This window comes from Mandrillus leucophaeus, unplaced genomic scaffold (genome assembly GCF_000951045.1).
Source record: "Mandrillus leucophaeus isolate KB7577 unplaced genomic scaffold, Mleu.le_1.0 Scaffold695, whole genome shotgun sequence".
NCBI classification, from domain to species: Eukaryota; Metazoa; Chordata; class Mammalia; order Primates; family Cercopithecidae; genus Mandrillus; species Mandrillus leucophaeus.
In genome coordinates this window covers 198,677-219,966 of record NW_012107530.1, presented here as the reverse complement: position 1 = coordinate 219,966, position 21,290 = coordinate 198,677, and the positions used below count along the sequence as shown (strand labels likewise).

The following is a 21,290-nucleotide window of genomic DNA, read 5'->3' as shown; positions in this document are numbered from 1 at the left end:
AATGTAATAGAACATGAGACACGACAGCCCTTCAAACCATAAAGTGCAAAGCATAAATATGCTCTTATTTTCATTCTCAATAGTATAAAAAGAATGGCATTTTCATTATGGTACAAACCAAAAACAAAGGCAAACCATGAGTGCGTCCCATGGTGAGACTTCACTATCACATGCCACTCATGCTTGAACTTATCAAGAGATGCCTATAGGCCAAGCCCTGCTGAATGTATCACTTAAATCGATTTAAACTGCCCCTCGTCCTGTCTGCACTGTCACAGCCCTATGGCTGGTGGGTCTGCACCATCCCTCATCAGGACAGTTGCAGTAGTTGCATAACTGCTTTCCTAGCTCAGCTCCTTCCTTCCACTTTCCACACCATGCTGCCCACCCTCAGACCTACTGAATTCAAATTTTCCAGTGGGTGAGACCCAGCAATCTGCATTTTTCACCAGCACCCCAGGTGATTCTCATATGCCCCAAACTTAGAGAATCACTCATTTCAGGACAGTTCAAATAGAGTATGCCTTTAAAAACTCTTCCCACTCAATGCCCACCGCTCTCACTTTAACCATGGCCAGCTTTCATGCTTTGAAAGCTTTCATGCTTTTTTCCACTCTGCCCCTTCCCTCCTATCTCCCATGCATCCTTTGAAGCCTCTGCAAAGCTATTCCAAGCCCCTTCAGCTGTATGAAATAGCCCCTTCTTTAAGTTCCTATAGTACTTAAATCTCTGTTCTTTTTACATTTAACTTCTTTTGCCTATGTAAGACCTATATGCACATAAGCTTGTCTTGCATGCCAGTTTCAACCCTTTGAAACTGGCACTAGAAACTAGCTGGCACAGAACATGTTCTCCATGACGCTATAGTTTCCTGAGCAGGGCTCATAGCTGGTTCTGCACTCAGCATGTGGCACCACGTGTAACTTGACATACTGCAGGACATCTGACAAGGTCTGCATGCCGCTGCTGATGATCTCATCCAATGTCACATTGGGACTGGAGATGCCCTACCTGGTCACCAGGCCCAGCACGTAGGGGGCCAGGCCTTCAGGCTCAAGTCCTTTGAAGGCAAGGACTTAAATGCCAGGCACTTAAACGAAGGAACAAGCAGCCTCTGAGAAGAAGACACATCAATAACCAAATCCTTTCCTCATTACCTCTTGGATAACGTCCAGATACCAAAAGTTGTACTTTTTCTGCAACAAGGGAGATTTTGGTTTCATGAGGAGGCCAATTTCTTTTCAAAAAAGTCAAAACAAATGAACACACTTCCCCAACAATAACAAAACCTATAGCCAAGGCTGTTGGTTATCCATGAGGGTTTATTTCCACTTTAGACCCCTGATGGGAGCAACAATGCAGAGGCCCTTTACAGAGTGGTGAAGCATATCATATAAAAGATACAAAATATACCATCTTTACATGTGCCATTCATAGACATAGGAGTGTGCTTTGACGAGCTGGTTGGAGAAGTGGATACTTCCCAGTCATTCCCTCTCAGGGGCTTCTCTGGCTGTCTTGCTCTGATGGAGATTTCCAGGACAGAGAGCTCCAGGTAGAAGGAGGACAGTCAGCCCTGTGAGGGCCAGAGAGGCTGCTGGCAGTCAGGGAAGCTCTGAGTGCTCCAGCTAGAAAGACCCTGCAGGGGACCTAATACCCTCCTATTGCTGATGGAGAACCAGAGACTCAGAGAAGGAAAATGATTTCCCAAAGGTTATACAGCCAGCTGGGAGCAGAGCAGGGACTAGAACCCAGGACTCTTGGCTCTTTTCACTGCCTGCCATGGGTGAGCCTCTGATTCCTTTGACTCTGGAAAAGGAAGGAGTGGGTCTCTCTGAACATTCTGTGGGGTGGATTCTCCACCCAGCTTATGCCCTAGGGGATGCCAGGCAGCCTGGCAGGATTTGGGTGACTTCTAATGTGCCCACCCCACTCTTTCTTCCATTTTCCTGCCCAAAAGCACAGCAGGATACGGTGTGGGTCTTTTCTTTTGCCAGGTAATCAGCTAAGTCCCCAAATTTGGGTCTGGGGTTCAGGTGGTAGCCTTTTAGATAATATATTTCAAGGCTGAAAGATTGCTTTGTGCTTGTCTGGAGCAGCAGGTGTGGACATCCATGGTGTCAGCTGGTATTTCAAGGTGGCATATGGGCCCAAACGTGTTCTGAGTTGACAATGCGAATTTAAGGGCTTGGTGAGCCTCCCGCTGATATTCTGCTCCCACTGGTCAGCACAAACCTTCCCAACTTTCTCCATGTCCTTTGAAATTCCTTTAATGGGGAACATAAGGGATAAGGCTTAGACTGCAAGAAGCTTTTGGGAGAGAAACCCCAGGCAAGAAAGTTCTCCAAGGGATTACACTAGAAGAGAGGGGCTTGGCTATGAGCCATCTTCCAAAACCTGAATGCTCTTCTCCTAGAGGAAGGACTAGGCCAAGGCTAGTCCCAGAAGGCAGAGCAGGACAATATACAGATGCAGCATTCAGTTCAATGTTAGAAACCATTTTCTAATAGTCAGATCCAAGCTCAGTCATACCAACAGTGGAACCGATGCGTTTGATAAGTGGTCAGGAGTGCATAAAGGCCACTGGGATAAGAAGTATGGCCTGGAGAGGAGTGCTGGGATGGCCTTGGTTTAGCTCCTGCATTGTGTTACTGGGGAGAGTGAGGCCCAGACAGGGGAAGAGACTTGGACAAGCTCAGGAATGCAGGTCTCCTGCCTAGAGCCTTTTCCTATACCACACTGCTGCCTCTCACGGTCCTGGGGGCTCTCTCTGTAGGAGAAGCCACCGCTAGGTCAGTGTGTTCCATTCCATTTGGTCTGATAAGTAATGTGGAGTGTGCTGTCGGAAGTGCAGTGTAGCTTCACTCAGGGGAGGCAGGTCCTGAGGAAGGAAGTCAGCTCACTGTTCCACCTGGGGCTCTGCCTTGTGGTGAGCCCATCTGCTCCCACACCCAGTCCACATAGTTGGAGACCTTTGTGTAGACTCCATAGACCTGCTTGCTGCCACATTCTTCAGGTCCCCCCCAGGACACCAGGCCTTGCACCATCCAGCGCTGGCTCAAGTCATCAAGGATGACAAAGGCCCCACCGCTATCTCCAAGGCATGTGTCTTTGCCGCCCTCATAGTAGCCAGCACAGAACATGTTCTCCGTGACGCTGTAATTGCCTGAACGGGACTCATAGCTAGTTTTGCACTCAGCGTGAGGCACCACAGGTAACTTGACATACTGCAGGACATCTGACAAGGTCCGCGTGCCACTGCTGATGATCTCATCCACTGTCACATTGGGATTGGAGATGCCCCAGCCGGCCACCAGGCCCAGCATGTGGGGGGACGGGCCTTCAGGCTCAAGCCTTGGCAGGCAGACAGGCATAACGTGGGGTCCCAGGGGCACGGGCTCCTGCAGCTGCACCAGAGCTATATCGTGGTTGTAGTTTTGGATGTTGAAGTCTGGGTGGAGCACCACTCGGGCAGCTGAGCTGTTGACTGCCCCTGATTTGTCCCGCACATCATGCAAGCCCAGGTAGACGGTGACGTACTCCTTGGAGACTGGTATCACCGTGGTGTCTCTACGCTGGGAGCGCAGCACATGAGCTGCTGTGAGGATCCAGGACTCAGAGAGCAGGGCCCCACTCCCAAACCACTTGTCGTTTGGCACTCTCGAAGTGTCCTCCACCACTATCAGGGCCTGCCATGGGAAGAGGCCGGGCTCAGCATTTCGGCCCCCGATGATCCTCTTGACCAGGCTTGGCAGGGAGCGGGAGGGCTGACCACACTCTGTAAGGAGAAAGAGGGAACAGGGACAAGAGACAGAGACTGGTCAGGTCAGCCATATGACAGAAGCCACAAAGAGAAATTCACATGTCACCTACTATAGATTATGCCACCATGGGACCCTAACCTGCCTGGGTCATGCTAGCCTGGAAGAGCTCTACTCAGGGTCATTTTGGGTCTACGTCTCTCTAGGCTGGCCCATCTCTAGTCTGGCTCTTCTGTAGCTGGGACCCTCTGTGGACTGGACCACTCTGCTCGGGCTTTCTCTATCCTGAACCACCTCTGGCTAAGACCACCTGTGACTCGGACCATTGACAGCCATCTATTTCTAGTAGTGGACACTTATCCCCTTCCTTCTCTAGAAAGGCAGGTCTTATTTCAGAAGTTGTCCATGCTATGGGAACCTAGAAAGCTTCTGAAAGTTTTCTTTCCATGGGGACAGAGAGATGGAAGGAACCTAAAAAACCATCTAGCAGGCCACAGCAAACGCTAGACTGGTAACAAAGATGCTGGAAGTCTTGACCTGGCTTTTCTCTTCCATTTCCCTTGTGACTCTGAGTCAGTAAATTTCCCTCTCTGGATTTCAATTTTTGATCTGTCAAACGAGGCATTTGGTCACAATGATCTCCAGGGATCCTTCAAATTCCAGGGATCCTTTAATTTTCGTTTTATTTGCCTTAGCCATCACCATTTTCTAGGTGAGTAAACCTCCTGAGTTTAAGTGACTAGCCTAAAGGGATACGACTCTTAAGTCAGATAGCAGGAGCTTAACTAGATTCTAAGTCTAGTATCCCACACTAACTCAATAGATATTAAGACCATGGGCATAGGGCCTTAAACCTTTTCTTCTCTGTCCTCAAAGAATCTTGCTATAAATTGGTGCCCATGGATTAAGGCCCAGGGCCTCCAGGGTTGGGGAAAGATGGCATAATCTATAAGCAATGATGCATGGACCCTACTCTGGGCCACCCATCATTGCACCCAGGAGCTGTGTAGTACCTTTAGGGGAAGGAGAAAGATCTGAGCAAACTTCATTCCACTGAGTTGCACCCTGAGCATGCACATGCACCACCAGCCTCCTGCAGCCAAATGCCTCTGGCCCATGAGCAGGTCTTCGGCACCAGGCCCTCGCTGGCTAAGAACATGCTTGCACGGCCCTCCTAGGCACGGTGCTTGGGTCTTGGAGGTAGACCTACTGTGAGTGTGGGCCTCCTCCTGGTTCCAAATGGCCAGACTACACTCCTTGGCCTGGGCGCTTTTGACAATCCTTTAGACACCATGGAACATTTGAGTTTTCTTGGCAACTTTGGGAGAGCAGGCTTTTAGCAACCTAATGCTTTTCAGATGCTCTTCTTCCTGAGGCCAAATGCTTCTTGCTTGATCCTGGGGCACCCTGCCATTCACCCCAGGCCAGATGTGAACTGGTCTTTGTAACTCTCTGTGGCCTGGCCTTTCAAAGTTGAGGGTCAGCCTTCCAATTACAAGTAGCAAACTGCAAGGCAACATCTCAACGCAGCTCTGCGATTGGTCCTACATATATTTAGTGCTTCAAGGCCCTCATCTGGTAAGGGACACGTCTGTGACTTGGTCCATGGTCACAACAAAGCCAGTACTAAACGGTACCTTTCTCCAACCAAGGTGCCAGTGGCACACTGCAGGTCACAGATCAGATCTGGAGAAACCCTGGAGAACAGCTAATTTACAGATGGAAACGGGAAAGTTCAGAGAAAGCAATGACTTACTCAAAGTTGTTAGAGGGAAAGCCAGAACTCGAGCTTGTTTGTCCTGAGTCTAGCTTCATATCTCCACTGAAATCTGTTTTCTCCTTGATGTGTTCTTGTCCTTTTAAGAGGTTGAATGATGCAACAAGCCCTTGGGAGAGCTCATTGAAATGGGGTCATTCTTATTGGCTGCTGCCATTCCCCACCCAGTCTTTCCTGGGAGAAAGGAATCTTCTTGAAATGTTATAGCTTTGGCTATGCTGAAGCCAGATTTGGGTTCTAGAGGATAGTGGTTAGTGAGGGAGGGTCTTTAAAGAAAAATGTGATGCTCTAGGATTCAAGGTATCTGAGGATGGCATAAAACATGACCATGGTAAAAGAATGGCTCGGCATTGCTTATGTTGCCATCAAAAGTATTGAGTTCACCTTTCAGCTCTGTCCCTAATTTTCTACAAGTAGCCTTGCGCAAATCACTACACTATTCTGATACTTAGTTTTCGCATTTATAAAATAAGGGGGCAAGTAATATTTGCTTAGCAGGCCCCCTGAAATGGTGGGCCTTATGACAATAGATGAGATGGCCTTCTCCATCCTGGCCTGCATCCTGGTTCAATCACACAGTGTTTTGCGAAGAGAGACTTTACAAATTTCTGGCCTGGTTCAATGATACACCATGGTTCTGCCCAACACTTGGTGTTAAAAAGAATTTCATGACTCATTGTATCCAAGATGCTTTGTACAAACATAGAGGATGATGACCATTAAAAATCATAGAATAGCTGGGCGCGGTGGCTCATGCCTATAATCCCAGCACTTTGGGAAGCCGAGGTAGGAGGATCACCTGAGGTTGGGAGTTCGAGACCAGCCTGACCAACATGGAGAAACCCTGTCTCTACTAAAAATACAAAGAAAAAAAAAATAGTTGGGCATGGTGGCGCATGCCTGTAATCCCAGCTACTCGGGAGGCTGAGGCAAGAGAATTGCTTGAACCCAGGAGGCAGAGGTTGCAGTGAGCTGAGATTGCACCATTGCACTGCAGCCTGAGCAGCAAGAGTGAAACTCTGTCTCAAGAAAAGAGTCATAGAATATCACAGGTCTCTTGGTCCTGATGCTTTACTTCTGAGGTATGGGATCCCAGACCCAGAGATGTGAAATTATTTACCAAAGATCACAGTTAGGAAATGGCAGCATCAGTATTAGTACCTAGGGCCCTGACTCTTTGCCCAGGGCTTCTTCCCCTTCCTGAGGTGGCCACATGGCTTTCCAGCATGGAATCTATCCCTAGCTTTCTTTGGCTCACATAGTCTTTTAGCAAAATGGGGATTAGATCCTCTGGTTTGCTACAGCTCCACCATTCCTCTCTTCTCTGAGGCTTCACTGCCTGGAGTCCTTGGGTGTACTTCTGGGCAAGCCTAATTGAGGTAAGTGGAATCAGCAGAATGGGTGGGATGAACATTCCCTTATTCCACATCCTCATAAGTTTTTCTTAGAAATAAAGACCTCTTATGTGAAGCCTTCCTAGTCAGTTCTTACCCCTCCACTCATAGACAACCAGACATTGTTACTTCCTTCTTCTCTGGGATCCCATAGCACCTGTGATGGTCAAAACCTGACTCTCAAATGCTAACACATTCTTCACTTCTTAAGGATGAATAGTAGACAACTCCATAGCCTTCCATTTTAGTGTCTAATCTGATATGTAGAAGCCTCCTGATATGGTTTGGCTATGTCTCAAACTGGCTATGTCCCATTTCTCTCTTGCCTGCCACCATGTAAGATGTGCCTTTCACCTTTGGCCATGATTGTGAGGCCTCTCCAGCCATGCGGAACTGTGAGTCCAATAACCTCTTTTTCTGTATCAATTACCAGTCTTGGGCATGTCTTTATCAGCAGTGTGAGAACAGACTAATATACCTACTGTGTACTGGTATACCTACTTTATACTGTATACTGTAGGGTTACTGAAATGTACCGTTAATATAATATATTATGTCAGTTTACCCAACATTCTCATTCAGCAAAATACAAATATCACCCAATGCTTAACCATATTGCAAATTTCCTGCTGTTTTTGCAAACATGCAGATGGAATTAGACAAGGCACTTAATTTTCAGTATTCCTCAATGCTATCTTGAGTGATTGCATCATTAAACTACTGTCATTCTTATTTTTTCTAAAAAAAAATTACCATGTGAATATTAAATTTAATTTTTTTGTAGATTATTTGTTTAACCCTAGAGGGTGCATTTTGGGGTTATACTTTTCTAAGTCAACTTGAGTAGCTACACAGTGTGATTGCAGTGCAAATCACCCATACTATTTATTTATTTATTTGTTTGTTTATTTTTCAAGACAGAGTCTAGCTCTGGCGCCCAGGCTGGAGTGCAATGGTGCAATCTCGGCTCACTGCAGCCTCTGCCTCCTGGGTTCAAGCAATTCTCCTGTCTCAGTCTCCCGAGTAGCTGGGATTACACATGCGCGCCACCACGCCTGGCTAATTTTTTTTTTGTATTTTTAGTATAGATGGGGTTCCACCGTGTTGACCAGGCTGGTCTTGAACTCCGGACCTCAGATGATCCACCCGCCTTGGCCTCCCAAAGTGCTGGGATTACAGGCGTGAGCTACCACGCCCGGCCTATACTTTTAATGCTAAAGCAAATGTCCCCAAAATCTGTATGCACAGTAACACTTCCTGTCACCACAAAATTTTCTTTCCATTTTAAAGTGGAGTCAGTAAGTAAACCATGGGAAAGGCAGCAGTTGGAAAGGCTTGACCACATTGCTGTTTGGAAGAAAGAATTTCTCACTCTGTCTTATCATGATGTTGTTTGTCTTATCATCTCCTTGATAGCACGGTGAGTGCTTGAGGACAGGGTACCCATTTTTTCAATTTCCCTGGCAGGACAGCAGATGCACGCACAAACTGTGTTCTATGAAAAAGCTTGTGGCAAGGACACAGAGAGGGGACAGGAGGGCTCTCAGAGTGACGGAGCAGGCAGAAAATACAGGCTGGTTTGAGAAGGTGTGAAGCAGGGCTTCTCTGACCCTTAACCTTTTGAAGACGCCTCCCAAAAAGCAACCAAAGCATCACCTCCCCTGTCCCCCATCTCCCTGTTAACAGCCAGAAGACCTGGGGTCCTAGGGCCTTGGATGGAAAACCATGAGGCAAAGGATTTGGAGGGTGAGGTACCTGGAAGGCAGGTGGGCAGGCTTCTCCCCAATACTTTATTCATCCAGACTCCTTGGGCAGAACAGGTATATATACCTGGATTAGTGAAAGAGGTTAGGAGAAAAGGGAGAAAATGGTTGATTTGCAGCACATGGAAAATAGATCTGGGTACTTAATTTCTCTCAAGTGAGTTATTACAAAAGTCCTCCAAATGGTCATCTAGGCTCAGATACGATTGTCTCTGAGCCTAGATGTACTAAGAAGAATGAGGAAGAAAGTGGAGGAATGTGGCAGGTACTCTCTGGGATATAATCCTCCAAAGGGACCAATTAACCTCCAAATGTCTTCAAATACCCACAGGGGTACCATCCTAGTCCTTCTATCAAACTCCCTTTGCAACCTGAAGGATCTTTCTAAAACGGGAATCTGACCATGTCCTTTCTTAGCTCAGAATCACCAATGGCTGGCTGTCACCCTCAAAACTAAACACCACGCTCTTCAGCATGGTGTCTGTCTAAAGCTCTGGGGAGTCCCACTCCTGCCTGGCTGAGGGCTGCTCCCCTCCGCACCCCACGCTGCCCAGGTCCTGGAAGGCATTTCCCCCTCACTTGTCACAAAGACCTGGGCTTACATGGCTCTTTGTTGCACAGATGCCCTTTCCTTTCTTCTCCATTTGACAGACTCTTTAATAAGCATACATTTGTGACCACCATCTCACTGGAGTTTCAAAATAGCTCTAAGAGCTTCATCACTGTTCCTTCTTTTAAAAATGAGGACTTCGGGCCAGGTGCGGTGGCTCACGCTTGTAATCCCAGCGCTTTGGGAGGCCGAGGTGGGCGGATCACTTGAGGTCAGGAGTTCAAGACCAGCCTGACCAACATGGCAAAAGCCCGTCTCCACTAAAAATACAAAAATTAGCTGGGCATGGTGGCAAGTTGTTATAATCACAGCTACTTGGGAGGCTGAGGCAAGAGAATTGCTTGAACCCAGGAGGTCGAGGTTGCAGTGAGCCGAGATCATGCCACTGCACTCCAGCCTGGGTGACAGAGTGAGACCTTGTCTCAAAAACAAAAACAAAAAACAAAAAACAAAAAAATAAGAAGGAGTTGGAGGCTTAGATGAGTCAAGAGAATGTTCTCAGGGCTTGCATGCCAGAGAGGCAGAGCTGATGGGCCCTCCTTTCTCCCTGAGAGCTCCTTTTCTGCTAGGGACTGTGAGTGCATGTGAGGAGGTGTTGGGCTGCCACAAGGCAGGGAGAGGCGGGTTATGTCTCTAAGCCATTCTCCTCCCAGTTCCTCCCAAACCCCCAGTGTGGCCAAGGGACAGGTTATTGCAAGTCCTTCACCCTCTGGCCAGTGTGCTGCTGCCCAGTCCCTGGGGCAGCCAGGGGTCTCTGCCAGGTGGCATGGATGAGGTCTGGACAGGGACTGCTGTAGCTGCGGCTGTGCTTGAGCTGTGGTCAGGGGATATGCTGGGCTCCCTGGGGAGGCAAAGGATCTGCTCCTCACTCCCCAACCCTGCCTGGACCCCTGTCCGTATCAGCAGAACAGGTCTTTGAAGGAAGGTCCCTTACCTGCTGAATGGGTCTGGCCTGGTGAGATGTTGCCCTCACCCAGAAGCCAAGGCAGAGACTGGGTGAAGCAGTAATACTGGCCATTTTTTGGAAACCTCAACTCAGCCTCAGACCACATGAAGGAGTTTAACTTGGGGTATTCCAGGCTTCCTAGGGTCTCGTTTCTTGCCTTAGTTGTGTCAATGTGTGACTCCTTCATGCTCCCACCAACAACTCATTAGTAAATCAGTGCTAGATTTAAAGTTAAAAACAAAAAAGCCTGGGTTTTGGTCTTGAGACTGTTTCTGCATCTCCACATGGACACAGTAACACAAGCTCATGGAAAGTGAGAACCTGAGGAGATGTGTGAGTGACACGTTTTGCATTATCAGGCTCTGCACACTTACGAGCAGTTCTTCCTTTCAGAGCTGCCTCGGCCTCCAGCCCAACCCTGAGGCCCCGAGAGTGTGAAACGGGAGTGGGGTGGCTCAGCATGGAGGGCTTACCTGTGATATTGTTGAGCATCTTGTAATAGGGCTCCTGGCAGGAGTATCTGATCTCAGACTTGTATGTGGTGAGGTTGTTCCTTGTGGAGAAGGTGACCAGCCCGTGTTCCAGCTCTCCTGGGGCTCTACAGTCTACAACTGAGAGAGAAGAAGTGAGAACCCTCGACTGCCTTTTGCTCATCTTCTTCTGGCTATCTGATGGATCTGTGTCATGCAGATGTACAGGTTGTGCACTGCACACAATTCCAGAAAGCAATATTATAATGCCTCTGAAGGGTGCCCCTGGGATGTGCAGTGTACAACCTGTGAAGCTACCAGTGCTCCTGCTTTCGAGGTCTCTCCCATTCATTATGGTACTACTGTGTGGTCAACTCACCTGGCCAGTGTCAATTTTGGGTCGGAGAAGGTCTCCTGAGGTTTAAACAGACTCCAGCCTCTTACCCACCAGGGCCTCTTTCTTTGACTTCTAGTTTTATTGTACAATCCTCTCTGCCTCTTCTGCCCAAGGATGAAACCCTTGGCTTAGCGAGAAAATTATAGCTGACATAAACCAAATCATCTTTGTTCTTCTAGTCCCAATCCTAGGCTGAGTAATAGCAGCTAATATGCTCACATTGGAGTCTGGCACAAAAAATAAAAAAAACCCAGCTCCTGTATGAGTACACAGCCCCACCCTGCTGCCTCCCCAGGCAGCTTGCTTGGCCCTAGAAACCAGGAGGCAGGGTTGGAGGCAGATCAGCTTTCAGCCTTCCCCTGTTCATTTTCTACAATTGTTGATGGCCAGATGTTGGAGCCATAATTCCCAGTACAGGACTTGACTAAAGATGCCTGCTCCTCAGAGGTGTTCTTTGGGGAGCTTTCCAGTCCAGCTCAGTCTTAGGGGAGTTGTCAGCACTGATGGAGCCCAGCGTGAGTCAGCTGAGAGTCAGGGCATCTTTTCATGGCCACATCAGAGACTCTGGACCCAAATTTGTCAATCTTTTCATTCTTAAGGAAATCCTAATCTTAGGTATAACAGCCTACACCAGAGTTGAAGAATCATAGATGAATCATAGACTGTTACAGCTGGAAAGCAACCTGAAGTAGGCAATCTAGAATGTTCTCTTTATTTTATCTATGAGCCCAGAGAGGAGATTTGACTTGTCTAAGGTCATACAGCAAGTTACTGTCAGAGTGAGAGCAAGATTTGACCTCAAACCCAGTGCTGTTTTAGTAAATGGAACTAGTAGTTCTTAAGGATCTGTTTTCCAGTTAAATGGCCTATTTTAGCTGGCCAATGGTGGATATCAATTGTCAGAATTTCCAGAGCCCTGGTAAAATTTCCAAAGTTCCATGTCCTCCTGAATTTTACCTGGTCATTTTGGGAAACAGTGAGACGTAATTTGCCCCTGAGTGCCATTTAGACAGTGTGATTTTGACTTTAGGACTCCAAATTCATCTTTTTGATTAGCTAGAAAGTCCACTCAAAATGTAAATAATTCCAAGTCCCTCCAGGTTGGAGGAAAAGATGAAGGAAGGGAGGAAATACAGGTACTTCTTATCCACAAAGAAGGCAAACCAAGACAACAGGTTTTGTCCTGGCACCCAGTCCAATTACCCTGGACAAATCATCTCCATTTGTTTTGATAACCCAAAAGTAGAGACGCTCTTCCACTTTGTGAGGTAAACGTGTGCAGCTCAACACTAGGATAATGACCAATAATATTTATTATTTAAATACTATAAACAGTTTAAATTCTGCTAAAGCAGATTTTTCCTCCTTTTGTAGAAAACACCATTGACTTGGTACCTAGGTATTGGCGTTACTCATCTGCCTTAACTTTGGTCCAGCAGTTTGTTTTGCCTAAACTAATCTCAAGACCTGACCACCTAGTTTAGGAATTCCAGGGTTGGCCTTAGCGTGGCTAGATGGTGGGGCCCTGGGAGCCTGTTATGTGGCTGATGCTGGTGGAGAGATATTTTCTGGGTGGAGGACCTACTTTCACATCACTACAGAGAAGTAACTTTGTCCACTGATACAGCTGGCCCTACAACTGGGTAGAGGGGGTGATAAACAGTGGAACATAGAGGGTCTTGGCAATGTGGAGGGGCACACTTTCTTCCCAAATCCATAGTGGCAGGGAAAAAGCCATGTCTCTCTGGGACACGGAAGTGACTTTCCATCACAAGAGGCCTTGAGCAGGTCTGTCTGGCACAGTCAGCACACACTAGACCCTGCTTCCGCCGTTGGCCTATGCTCTTTGCTTTAGGAAGGGTGCTACCCTTTTCTGTAAAATCCTGTCTGGCCAGATCCGCACTCTGGAATCAAAACACCCTTCTCTTTCCCCTTGCCTTGGCGGTGCTGCCCAACACCCTATCTCCACGGTAATTCCTTGCTGCCACTTATTTTCCTTCAGACACACCTTGCTTGACCTGCAGATCCAAGTGTGCTTTGCTGTATTGGGGGGCTTCCTAGAGAACGATGTGCAATCAGATAATCCTGGCACTCAGGCCTGGGGTTTTGGGCTCTAGCCCCTTCCTTGGCCTCATCTTCTTTCCTCCCCTCGGTGTACCCACCCTCCAAACACCAGCTCCTTCAGTGTGCTCCCCTGCTGCCTCCGGCTCCCAGGCCTTGCTGGTGCCATCCCTGTTGCCCAGGGCACCCTATGTCCATGCTCTGGCCACCCTGGAGTCTTGATGAAACACCGCTTCTTCTTGAAAGCCTTTCTAATTCTAACTGGACAGGGCTGCTTCCTTGTTTCTTTGATGGGATGTATCTGATGTTGTCTGCATCAAAGCTATTACAATTATTTGGGTACATATCAAATCTTCCTCTTAAATTCTGATTCCCTGTATAGCACTGAGTAAGATTGCTGTTAATACTTTGTGGGTTTAAAGACATTTATTCAACTGACACTTGTCTTTAGTAGCCAGCCCATCTCTTCTTTCAGTGGTGTCTCTAGCCAAGAATGGCACCTCAGTCTCCAGACTGCCCAGGGTTCTCCCCTCACCGCACAGCCATTTAATCACCAAATAGATCGGGCAGTCCATTTAATGCAAAGTTTCTCTGACATGTGTACCCAGATCTTCAGACGGAAGCAGAGATTCCAGCTGCCACTCCCCAGCCCTTTCTCTGTCACTGTTTAGGACCTGTGACGTCCCATGGCACAGAGCTGGGGCTACTGCTTTCGGGTGTGATACCTATCTTTTTAAAATTTTTAGTCAGCGAACTTTAAGAAACATAGGACTTGTAAGCCCCAGAAGACAGAACCTCTAATGATGACATTTCAGCCCCATGCTAGGTAGGGGTAGAAGGGATACTTTTGTGAATGAGAAAACATTCAGATTCTCAAAAATCCACACTCTGTGAGTTATTATTTGCTTTACCTACTCATGGTGGTTAAGAAAGCAGCAATAGGTAACACCTTCGGATTCATAAAGTCACAGGCAGTCTGGCTCATTTAAACTTGACATGTAGAATGGATTAGAAATCATTTTGATCTGGTCAGCCTGAGGCCACATGATTATATATTCAATCTTATGTCTCTAAGACCAAGGGCATTTTTTTTTTTCCTTTGAGAAGAGCGCAGTCCACTCAGAGGTGCTAAAATAAATCCCACATTTTTTTTTTTCATTATTTTCAGGAGTAGTATTTGAATGATGGGCGAACCCTCAAGTGGCGAATTTGTTTTCACACACGTAGCAGCTTCAACTGCTGAGATCATGTTGCCTTGTTCAGCACCCATTCTAATCCACACTGAAAGGGGCACGGGAGTGTTGTTGGGTGGGGAGGGGTGGTGCAGCTCTGGGCCCCGGGGGTCTTGGGAGTGATCCATTTCTGGATGTCTGCATTGTGTGGGGTCTCGTCATTCACTCTGTCACTTGCTCTGACTTGAGTTCGCTCTCCAGATCGATTTCGTTTTCTGCCACTATGGTGAAGATCAAAGAGGGATCAAGAGATACAGAGGAAGGAAGCAGAGAAAGGAAGAGAAAGAGAGAGAGAGAGAGAAATTAGCAAGCAAAGCAGAAACAGTTTATGCAGGAAATACAGAAATCACTTCACCAGAATTGATTAAGAATGCATAGTTTAGGTACAGCCAGTGCGAAGAACAGTTTGGGATTGTGGAATCTGTATCATTCTGAGAATTTGCAGAGTCATACATCCTGGCTCATGAGGATTATAAAATTCTGCCCTGGAGGGAGCGTTGCCTGCATCTGGTCCAAACCCTGACTTGACGGCATTCAGAGTAGAACAGGGCTTGTCCAGGGGCCACCACAGCAAGGTGGAGGCCAGAACAACAACCCGTAATTCCCAGCTTCTTTTCGAGTGCACATTTCTTTACCACACAGTGCACACCCCTTGTCTGTTTCCAGCCCTGTACTCCATAATCCCTGGGGACTCTCAACTCCTCAGTCCTGTCCTTGCCTCTCCCCTAGGACCTAGCACAGTGCCTAGTATAGAGAGATGCTCAATAAATACCTGAGTAAGCAAAGATGCTGGGTATGCCTGAATGGGAATTCTGATAGTCTTAATCCAGCCTATTTTGGGAGAATAGGGTCATATGATGGAAACAGTTCCTCTTTACTACAAAATGACAGGGTGTTCTGTTGTACGCTAATGTAAGTCAGGGAAAAATATTAGGCAGGGAAAAATTATTAATGTTTCCTACTTTCCAAAAATATGAATGAGAGAAACAAAACCACTTCCTAGTGAGGGGATTGGGTTGGGGCGGGAGATGTTTGTTGATCTTTTGCACGTTTCTGGCCCTCCATGGGTATGGTATGTATATTAACCCAGCTAATCCCCAAAGCAATCTTGAGGGCGGGAAACTGAGGCCAAAGAGTCTGAGTACACTGATTAGGGACTCTCAGCTGGTAGAGTCTGCATTTGAATCTAGAACTTCCTAATTCCAAAGCCTGATTCTATCCAAAACACCTCATATCCTCCTTTACCTTCTCCTTCTACATGGCCCTTGCTTTGTTCCGCAGAGTGCTTTGCTTAGCACCTAGTCACAGCACTGTGCCTCGAGCCTGGGATTGGAGGAGGTGGTGACTGTGGCCACCAGCACTTGAGTTCCTCCATGCCTGGACCTTGTCTTTTCCATCTGACTTCCCTATGGAACTCTGCAGAGGCATCCAGTCAACATTTGTTGAAACATTTTGTTAAAGTCATAAAATGCCCCCTCCTTCCCCACGCTAGGCTCTGACCCCAGCCAAATCATAGGAAAAGGAAAAATTTCATCATATGAAAAGGAAAAGAACAAGCATATTTTACTTCAAAGTTCTTCCTGGGATTTGCCTTAAGGGAATGTCCCCCTTGGGACAATGGGAGGAGATATGTCTGCGTACTGAATCAAGGCCATGTAGGAGAAAGGGACGAGGATAGCGCTCCAGTTTGCATGAAAAGTCATGAAAAGAAGATGGGTGGGACCAACTCCAATCTGGTTTTTTTTTTTTTTTGAGACAGAGTCTTGCTTTGCCACCCAGGTTGGAGTGCAGGGGCACAATCTCGGCTCACTGCTATCTCCGTCTCCTGGGTTCCAGCAATTCTCCTGCCTCAGCCTCCCGAGTAGCTGGGATTATAGGTATGTGCCACCATGCCTGGATAATTTTTGTATTTTTAGTAGAGACTGAGTTTCACCATGTTGGCCAGGCTGGTCTTGAACTCTGGAACTCAAGTGATCCACCTGCCTCTTCCTCCCAAAGTGCTGGGATTACAGGTGTGAGCCACCGCGCCAGGCTCTAATTCTTGACCTCACCTCTCCATCGTAAAGCAAATTCTCCCTTCTCTCTCCCTTCCTTCCCTGACTATTTCTGTCACTGTGCCTCCTCTCATCAATGCTGGCCATAGATAAGTTTCTACAACTGTGGTCCTTATAAGTCTTTCATTGAAATCACCTGGGTGTTGAGGGGTGGTTGCAGAGGGTGGTGGTGAGGTGAAGTGGTTGGAAGCTTGTATTTTTACAAAGCTCAGTAGATGATTTATATAGACTATATCATTTTAAAACCATTGGCACATTTTCTAAAATATAAAGCTAGTCCAAACTCCTTATTTTATAGTTGAGGCGAAGGATCTTATTCACAATCACAGAGTTGGTTAGGGGCAGAGCCAAGGCAAGATCTTACTCTGGGTCCCAGGAGCCAGTGAAGAGCTGTATCGTTTGCTTCATGCAGGCCAACTGTGCTGACCCCACAGCCCTTCCTATACAGCCCTAAATCATGAGCTGTCTCAGAAGATGTAGGGGATATGGCTGATGGCCACGTGAAGACTAGCAAGGTCACTCAGCTCTGGGCACCAGCACCAAACTAGTTTCCTGAATTAGCAATTGCCAAAGCTGGTTTTGAGCCTGGACACATGTTATTCCTTTAGTAAGCTCGGCAACCCACCTATGGACTGAAGTAAAATTGGTGTTTAACAAAGTACTGGGCCCACAAGTTTCTTTTGGGATCCAAACGTCTTATTGCCAAAAGGGGCATTGATATTCTTTTTTCCCCCAACCCTTGTGTGTCTGTTAAATTTCTGCTCCCATCCCCTTCAGAGTGCTCCTGCCACACTTTCACCCTTGCATGCTCCGCTCGGATCCCGTCAGTGTGGGGGAGCTCAGTATCTTTATAACAACCCATTAGGCTTTCTTACTTTTGCAGGTGGGAATCTTGTTACTCCACGTCCCGTCCTTCAGACACTCAATCTGGAATGTGTCCATCTCCACATTATCCTGGGAAGAGACAGGAAGGAGGTAGTGGGAAGAAGGAGGCGGGGGTGATGTTAGGGGTTTTTCCTAGCAAAAGCAACTCAAGTTCCACACGTGTCTGTCCTCGACTGAGATTTCCCACCCATGGGCCTCCAAGGGCAAGCTTGAAGGTAGGGGAAAGATACACGCTGAATTCATATTCCCTTTTCATATTCTGGAGAGGGGCAAGGGCTGTGTGCAAGAAGGGGTTTGGGCAACTATCTCTGAAGGGAAGACTGTAAGCATTGACTCCTTTTTCAGAGCAGTGCTTCTCAAACCAGGGCAAGCAGTCAGCATCTCCTAGAGGGCTTGTTAAAACACAGGTGGCCGGGCTTCTCCCCCAGAGTTTCTGATTCAGTGGGGCTGGCTTACCCAAGCATTTGCATTTCTAACAAGTTCCCAGTGATGCTGAGACTGAGGACCCCTCTTTGAGAACCATTCCTTGGAAGCAGTGGTCCTTTAGCTTGGCTGCACCAATCACTGGTCCCCGTCCCAAAAAGTCTGCTTTAACTGATCTCAGGTGAGAGCTGGGAGATGATTTTTTTTTAAGCTAACAATGTGATTCCTAGAACTACTGCTTCAGGGGGTGGGAGAGTAAGGGGAACCCATCTGTTCCTTTTTTTATTTTTTGAGACAGAGTTTTGCTCTTGTCACCCAGGCTGAAGTGCAATGGCACAATCTCGGCTCACTGCTACCTCCGCCTCTCAGATTCAAGCGATTCTCCTGCCTCAGCCTCCCGAGTAGCTGGGATTACAGGCTCCCGCCACCACACCCAGCTATTTTTTTATTATTTAGTAGTGATAGAGTTTCACCATATTGGCCAGGCTGGTCCTGAGATCAGGTGATCAACCCACCCGGGCCTCCCAAAGTGCTGGGATTACAGGCATGAGCCACTGCACTTGGCCCCATCTGCTACTTTTAAACCATCTACTTCCTTTCCTGGTATCCCACTCCACTCCACTCCCCTCTATAAGCCGATGAACTGTGTCACAGTTCTCAGCCTTGATTATAGAGCTGTATGGATGCATATTTTTAAAATTCAAACCAGCTCATGCTCTGATTAAAAAATAAAACAAACAAATTTTTGTGCCACTTTCAGAGTGTGAGACCGCCTGGGACACATGCTTTGGAATTTCTGGAGCATTTGAGAAGTTGATGGGCAGCTAGGAAATTCTGTGCTGGAACTATGACAAGTGCTGGCAGCCCATCTGCCCTGGGGAGGTGCAGGTTTGGAGAGTTTCTGTGGCCTGCTCACTACCCTTTCCCAGGCAGGGCTCTGCACCTTCAGCACTTTGTAGCCTGTGTCACAGCTGATGAGCACTTGGTCTTTGAAGGAATACTTGGCTTGGGAGGGCTCGATTTTCCCATGGACAGGAGGTTGTAGCTCTGGGCACTCATTTCCTGGTGGGGAGCAAATGAAAGAACAGCAGGTGAGAAAATAAGAATTCTGACCTTAAAGGGCCAGTCCCTAGAAAGCAAGGCCTGATGAAGGTGAATAAAACATGGAACTGGGTATTGGAGGCATGGATCTTCCGGGCCCTTCAAGAGACTAATTCTGGAGCCGTGAATAGGGCAGTTTCCAACTTGGACCACCACGTCCTTACTTGTGGAATGAAATGGTCGACCAGATGATTTCAGTAAAACTCAGGATTGGGAGGAATGTTAAATGTCATTAAATCCAATCCTTGTCTGATGCTTCTCTTACAACATCCTGCGCAGTAGACACCAAACATACTGCTCAGCTAGGAGCCCCACCAGGTCCAAACCTGCATCTCTCCTCCCTCAGCCACTACCAGCATCCTTCCTCCCTCAGCCACCACCCCTGGGAGGGCTAAGCATGGCGGCTCAGGGACACAGTGATAGGGAGCTTAACGCCTCCCTAACCTGTACCTTTCAGGCTCAGACTCTGCTGATTACATGAACATTGTTTTCCTTCTTAGCTGAAATTTGCGCCCCTGTAATTTTTACCCATTTGTCCTCTCAGGCCACCAAGGATGACCCAAATTGCTCTTTCTTCCCAAGGCCCTTCTTCAAAGCATTAGAAAGGCTGTGTTCATATGCCTCTGAGTCCTCTGCTCGAAAAGCTAAATCTGACAGGCTCTTCAGGCCTGGGCCTATCCCTGACACTTTTTCTAAGACAAACTCTCCTTTGTTAAGATCCTGTCTGCTCTCCCCCATCTGGGCAGTGTATGTGATAATGTAGGCAGGGCCAGAGTTTTAGTCTATGAACTGGATTAGTCATGCCCAGCTGTGATCTTTTGTCACTGATGTTCACCCTCTCCTTCCTTGAGTTCCTACAGACCAGTTACTGCAGGTTGAATGGCTTGATCAAGGTTTGGGCCAGGACTGACTGACTTGAGGGACGGGGGCATGAGATCCATGGGCTTTGCCGATGGGGGACCCAGAAGGAGGCAAAGCACCATAGTGAAACATTCTGGGCTACAGGCCCATATGCAAATTCTAACCCTAGACTTGGAGAAGGCTGGAGCTGAAAAGGCCCTCCTCCCCAAGTCTACTGAATCACTGTGTGAGGTGTAGAGTTCAGGAAACAAGATTTCTTTTTCTTTAATCTCTCTATGTGATACTGAGGTACATGTTTTGAAAACCACCTGTCTAGTCCACCCAACATTATTGCTGCCCTTGCCCCCATTTTATAGATGGAAAACTGAGTCAGGAAAGAGCACGTGCCTTGATCCCCAGCTGCTTGATTGGGAGTCCCATCAGGTCCGCAGAGGAGACCCAAGCCTGCACCCCTCCTCCCTCAGCCACTGCTTCTGCAAGGGCTAAGCACAGCGGCTCAGTGTAACCTGGGAGGGAAGAGGTTACCTGCAGCCCGGTATGAGAGCCTCCAGCCCCGGTTCTCTCCCGAGTTGTCACTATGGAACAGGATCAGGACACTGTGGCTCTGGGTGCTGATGGGTTCTGGGGCTTTCTCTCCACAGAAAGGCCCCAGAACTTTTGGACCAACTTTGATCTGCAAAATATGAGAGAGAGAAAGAGAGGGTTCCATCTGAGCAGCCAACATGGCCTCTGCAGGTAATACCTCTCCACTGCACTCTGGGTTTTCTGGAAGCTTCCATATGAACCCTTGATATTCACTTAGGTTTTTAATGAGCCATACCATTCACCAAATGGTTTCATCTTCATTCTCTCTTTTATAATTTACAATGACTCTTGAAGTGGACAAGGCAAGTTAATAATCCTCTACTTAACTATTACAATAGCAAAGGTATACAACAAATCAAATGCCCATCAGTGATAGACTGGCATTGATGTGGCATATATACACTGTGGAATACTATGCAGCCATACAAAAGGATTAATTCATGTTCTTTGCAGAGACATGGATGAAGCTGGAAGTCATCATTCTCAGCAAACTAACACAGGAAAAGAAAACCAAACACCACATATTCTCACTCATAAGTGAGAGTTGAACAATGAGAACACATGGACACAGGGAGGGGAACATCACACACTGGGGCCTGTCAGAGGGTGGCGGGGCAAGGGGAGGGAGTAAATTAGGACAAGTACCTAATGCATGTGGGGCTTAAAACCTAGGTGACACATTGATGGGTGCAGCAAACCAACATGGCACATGTATACCTATGTAACAAACCTGCACGTTCTGCATGTGTATCCCAGTACTTAAATTGAAAAAAAATCTTCTGCTTAAAGATGAACATATTGTGGCTCAGAAAAGGGCAGAGTGCTGTCTGGTGCATAAAGCAGAGACGATCTCTGCTGTCAAAAAACCTGCAGTTTAGTTGGGGGAGACTAACAACAAATAATAAACAACATAATTATAGGGCGTCATAAGGGTAATAAAAATAATCAGGATGATATGCATATATAATAG

At 47.3% G+C, this 21,290-nt stretch overlaps 1 protein-coding gene across 5 annotated transcripts in view; it reads right to left on the bottom strand.

Annotated features, from left to right (window-relative positions):
• Positions 1-21,290, bottom strand: part of MASP1 (mannan-binding lectin serine peptidase 1 (C4/C2 activating component of Ra-reactive factor)) — a 73,528-nt gene that overhangs the window by 13,814 nt on the left and 38,424 nt on the right. For 2 of the 5 annotated variants that reach the window (XM_011964350.1, XM_011964348.1), the window contains 6 exons: positions 20,261-20,408; positions 18,717-18,835; positions 17,341-17,419; positions 10,725-10,862; positions 8,688-8,762; positions 1,303-3,778 (listed from right to left, as the gene is read on the bottom strand). In XM_011964350.1, coding sequence (XP_011819740.1) covers positions 2,895-3,778; positions 8,688-8,762; positions 10,725-10,862; positions 17,341-17,419; positions 18,717-18,835; positions 20,261-20,408 — 1,443 coding nt within the window. In that variant the 3' untranslated portion in view covers positions 1,303-2,894. Of the gene's footprint in view, positions 1-1,302; positions 3,779-8,687; positions 8,763-10,724; positions 10,863-13,592; positions 14,627-17,340; positions 17,420-18,716; positions 18,836-20,260; positions 20,409-21,290 lie in introns of those variants that run through there. The other 3 variants (XM_011964351.1, XM_011964352.1, XM_011964349.1) reach the window with 2 other exon arrangements.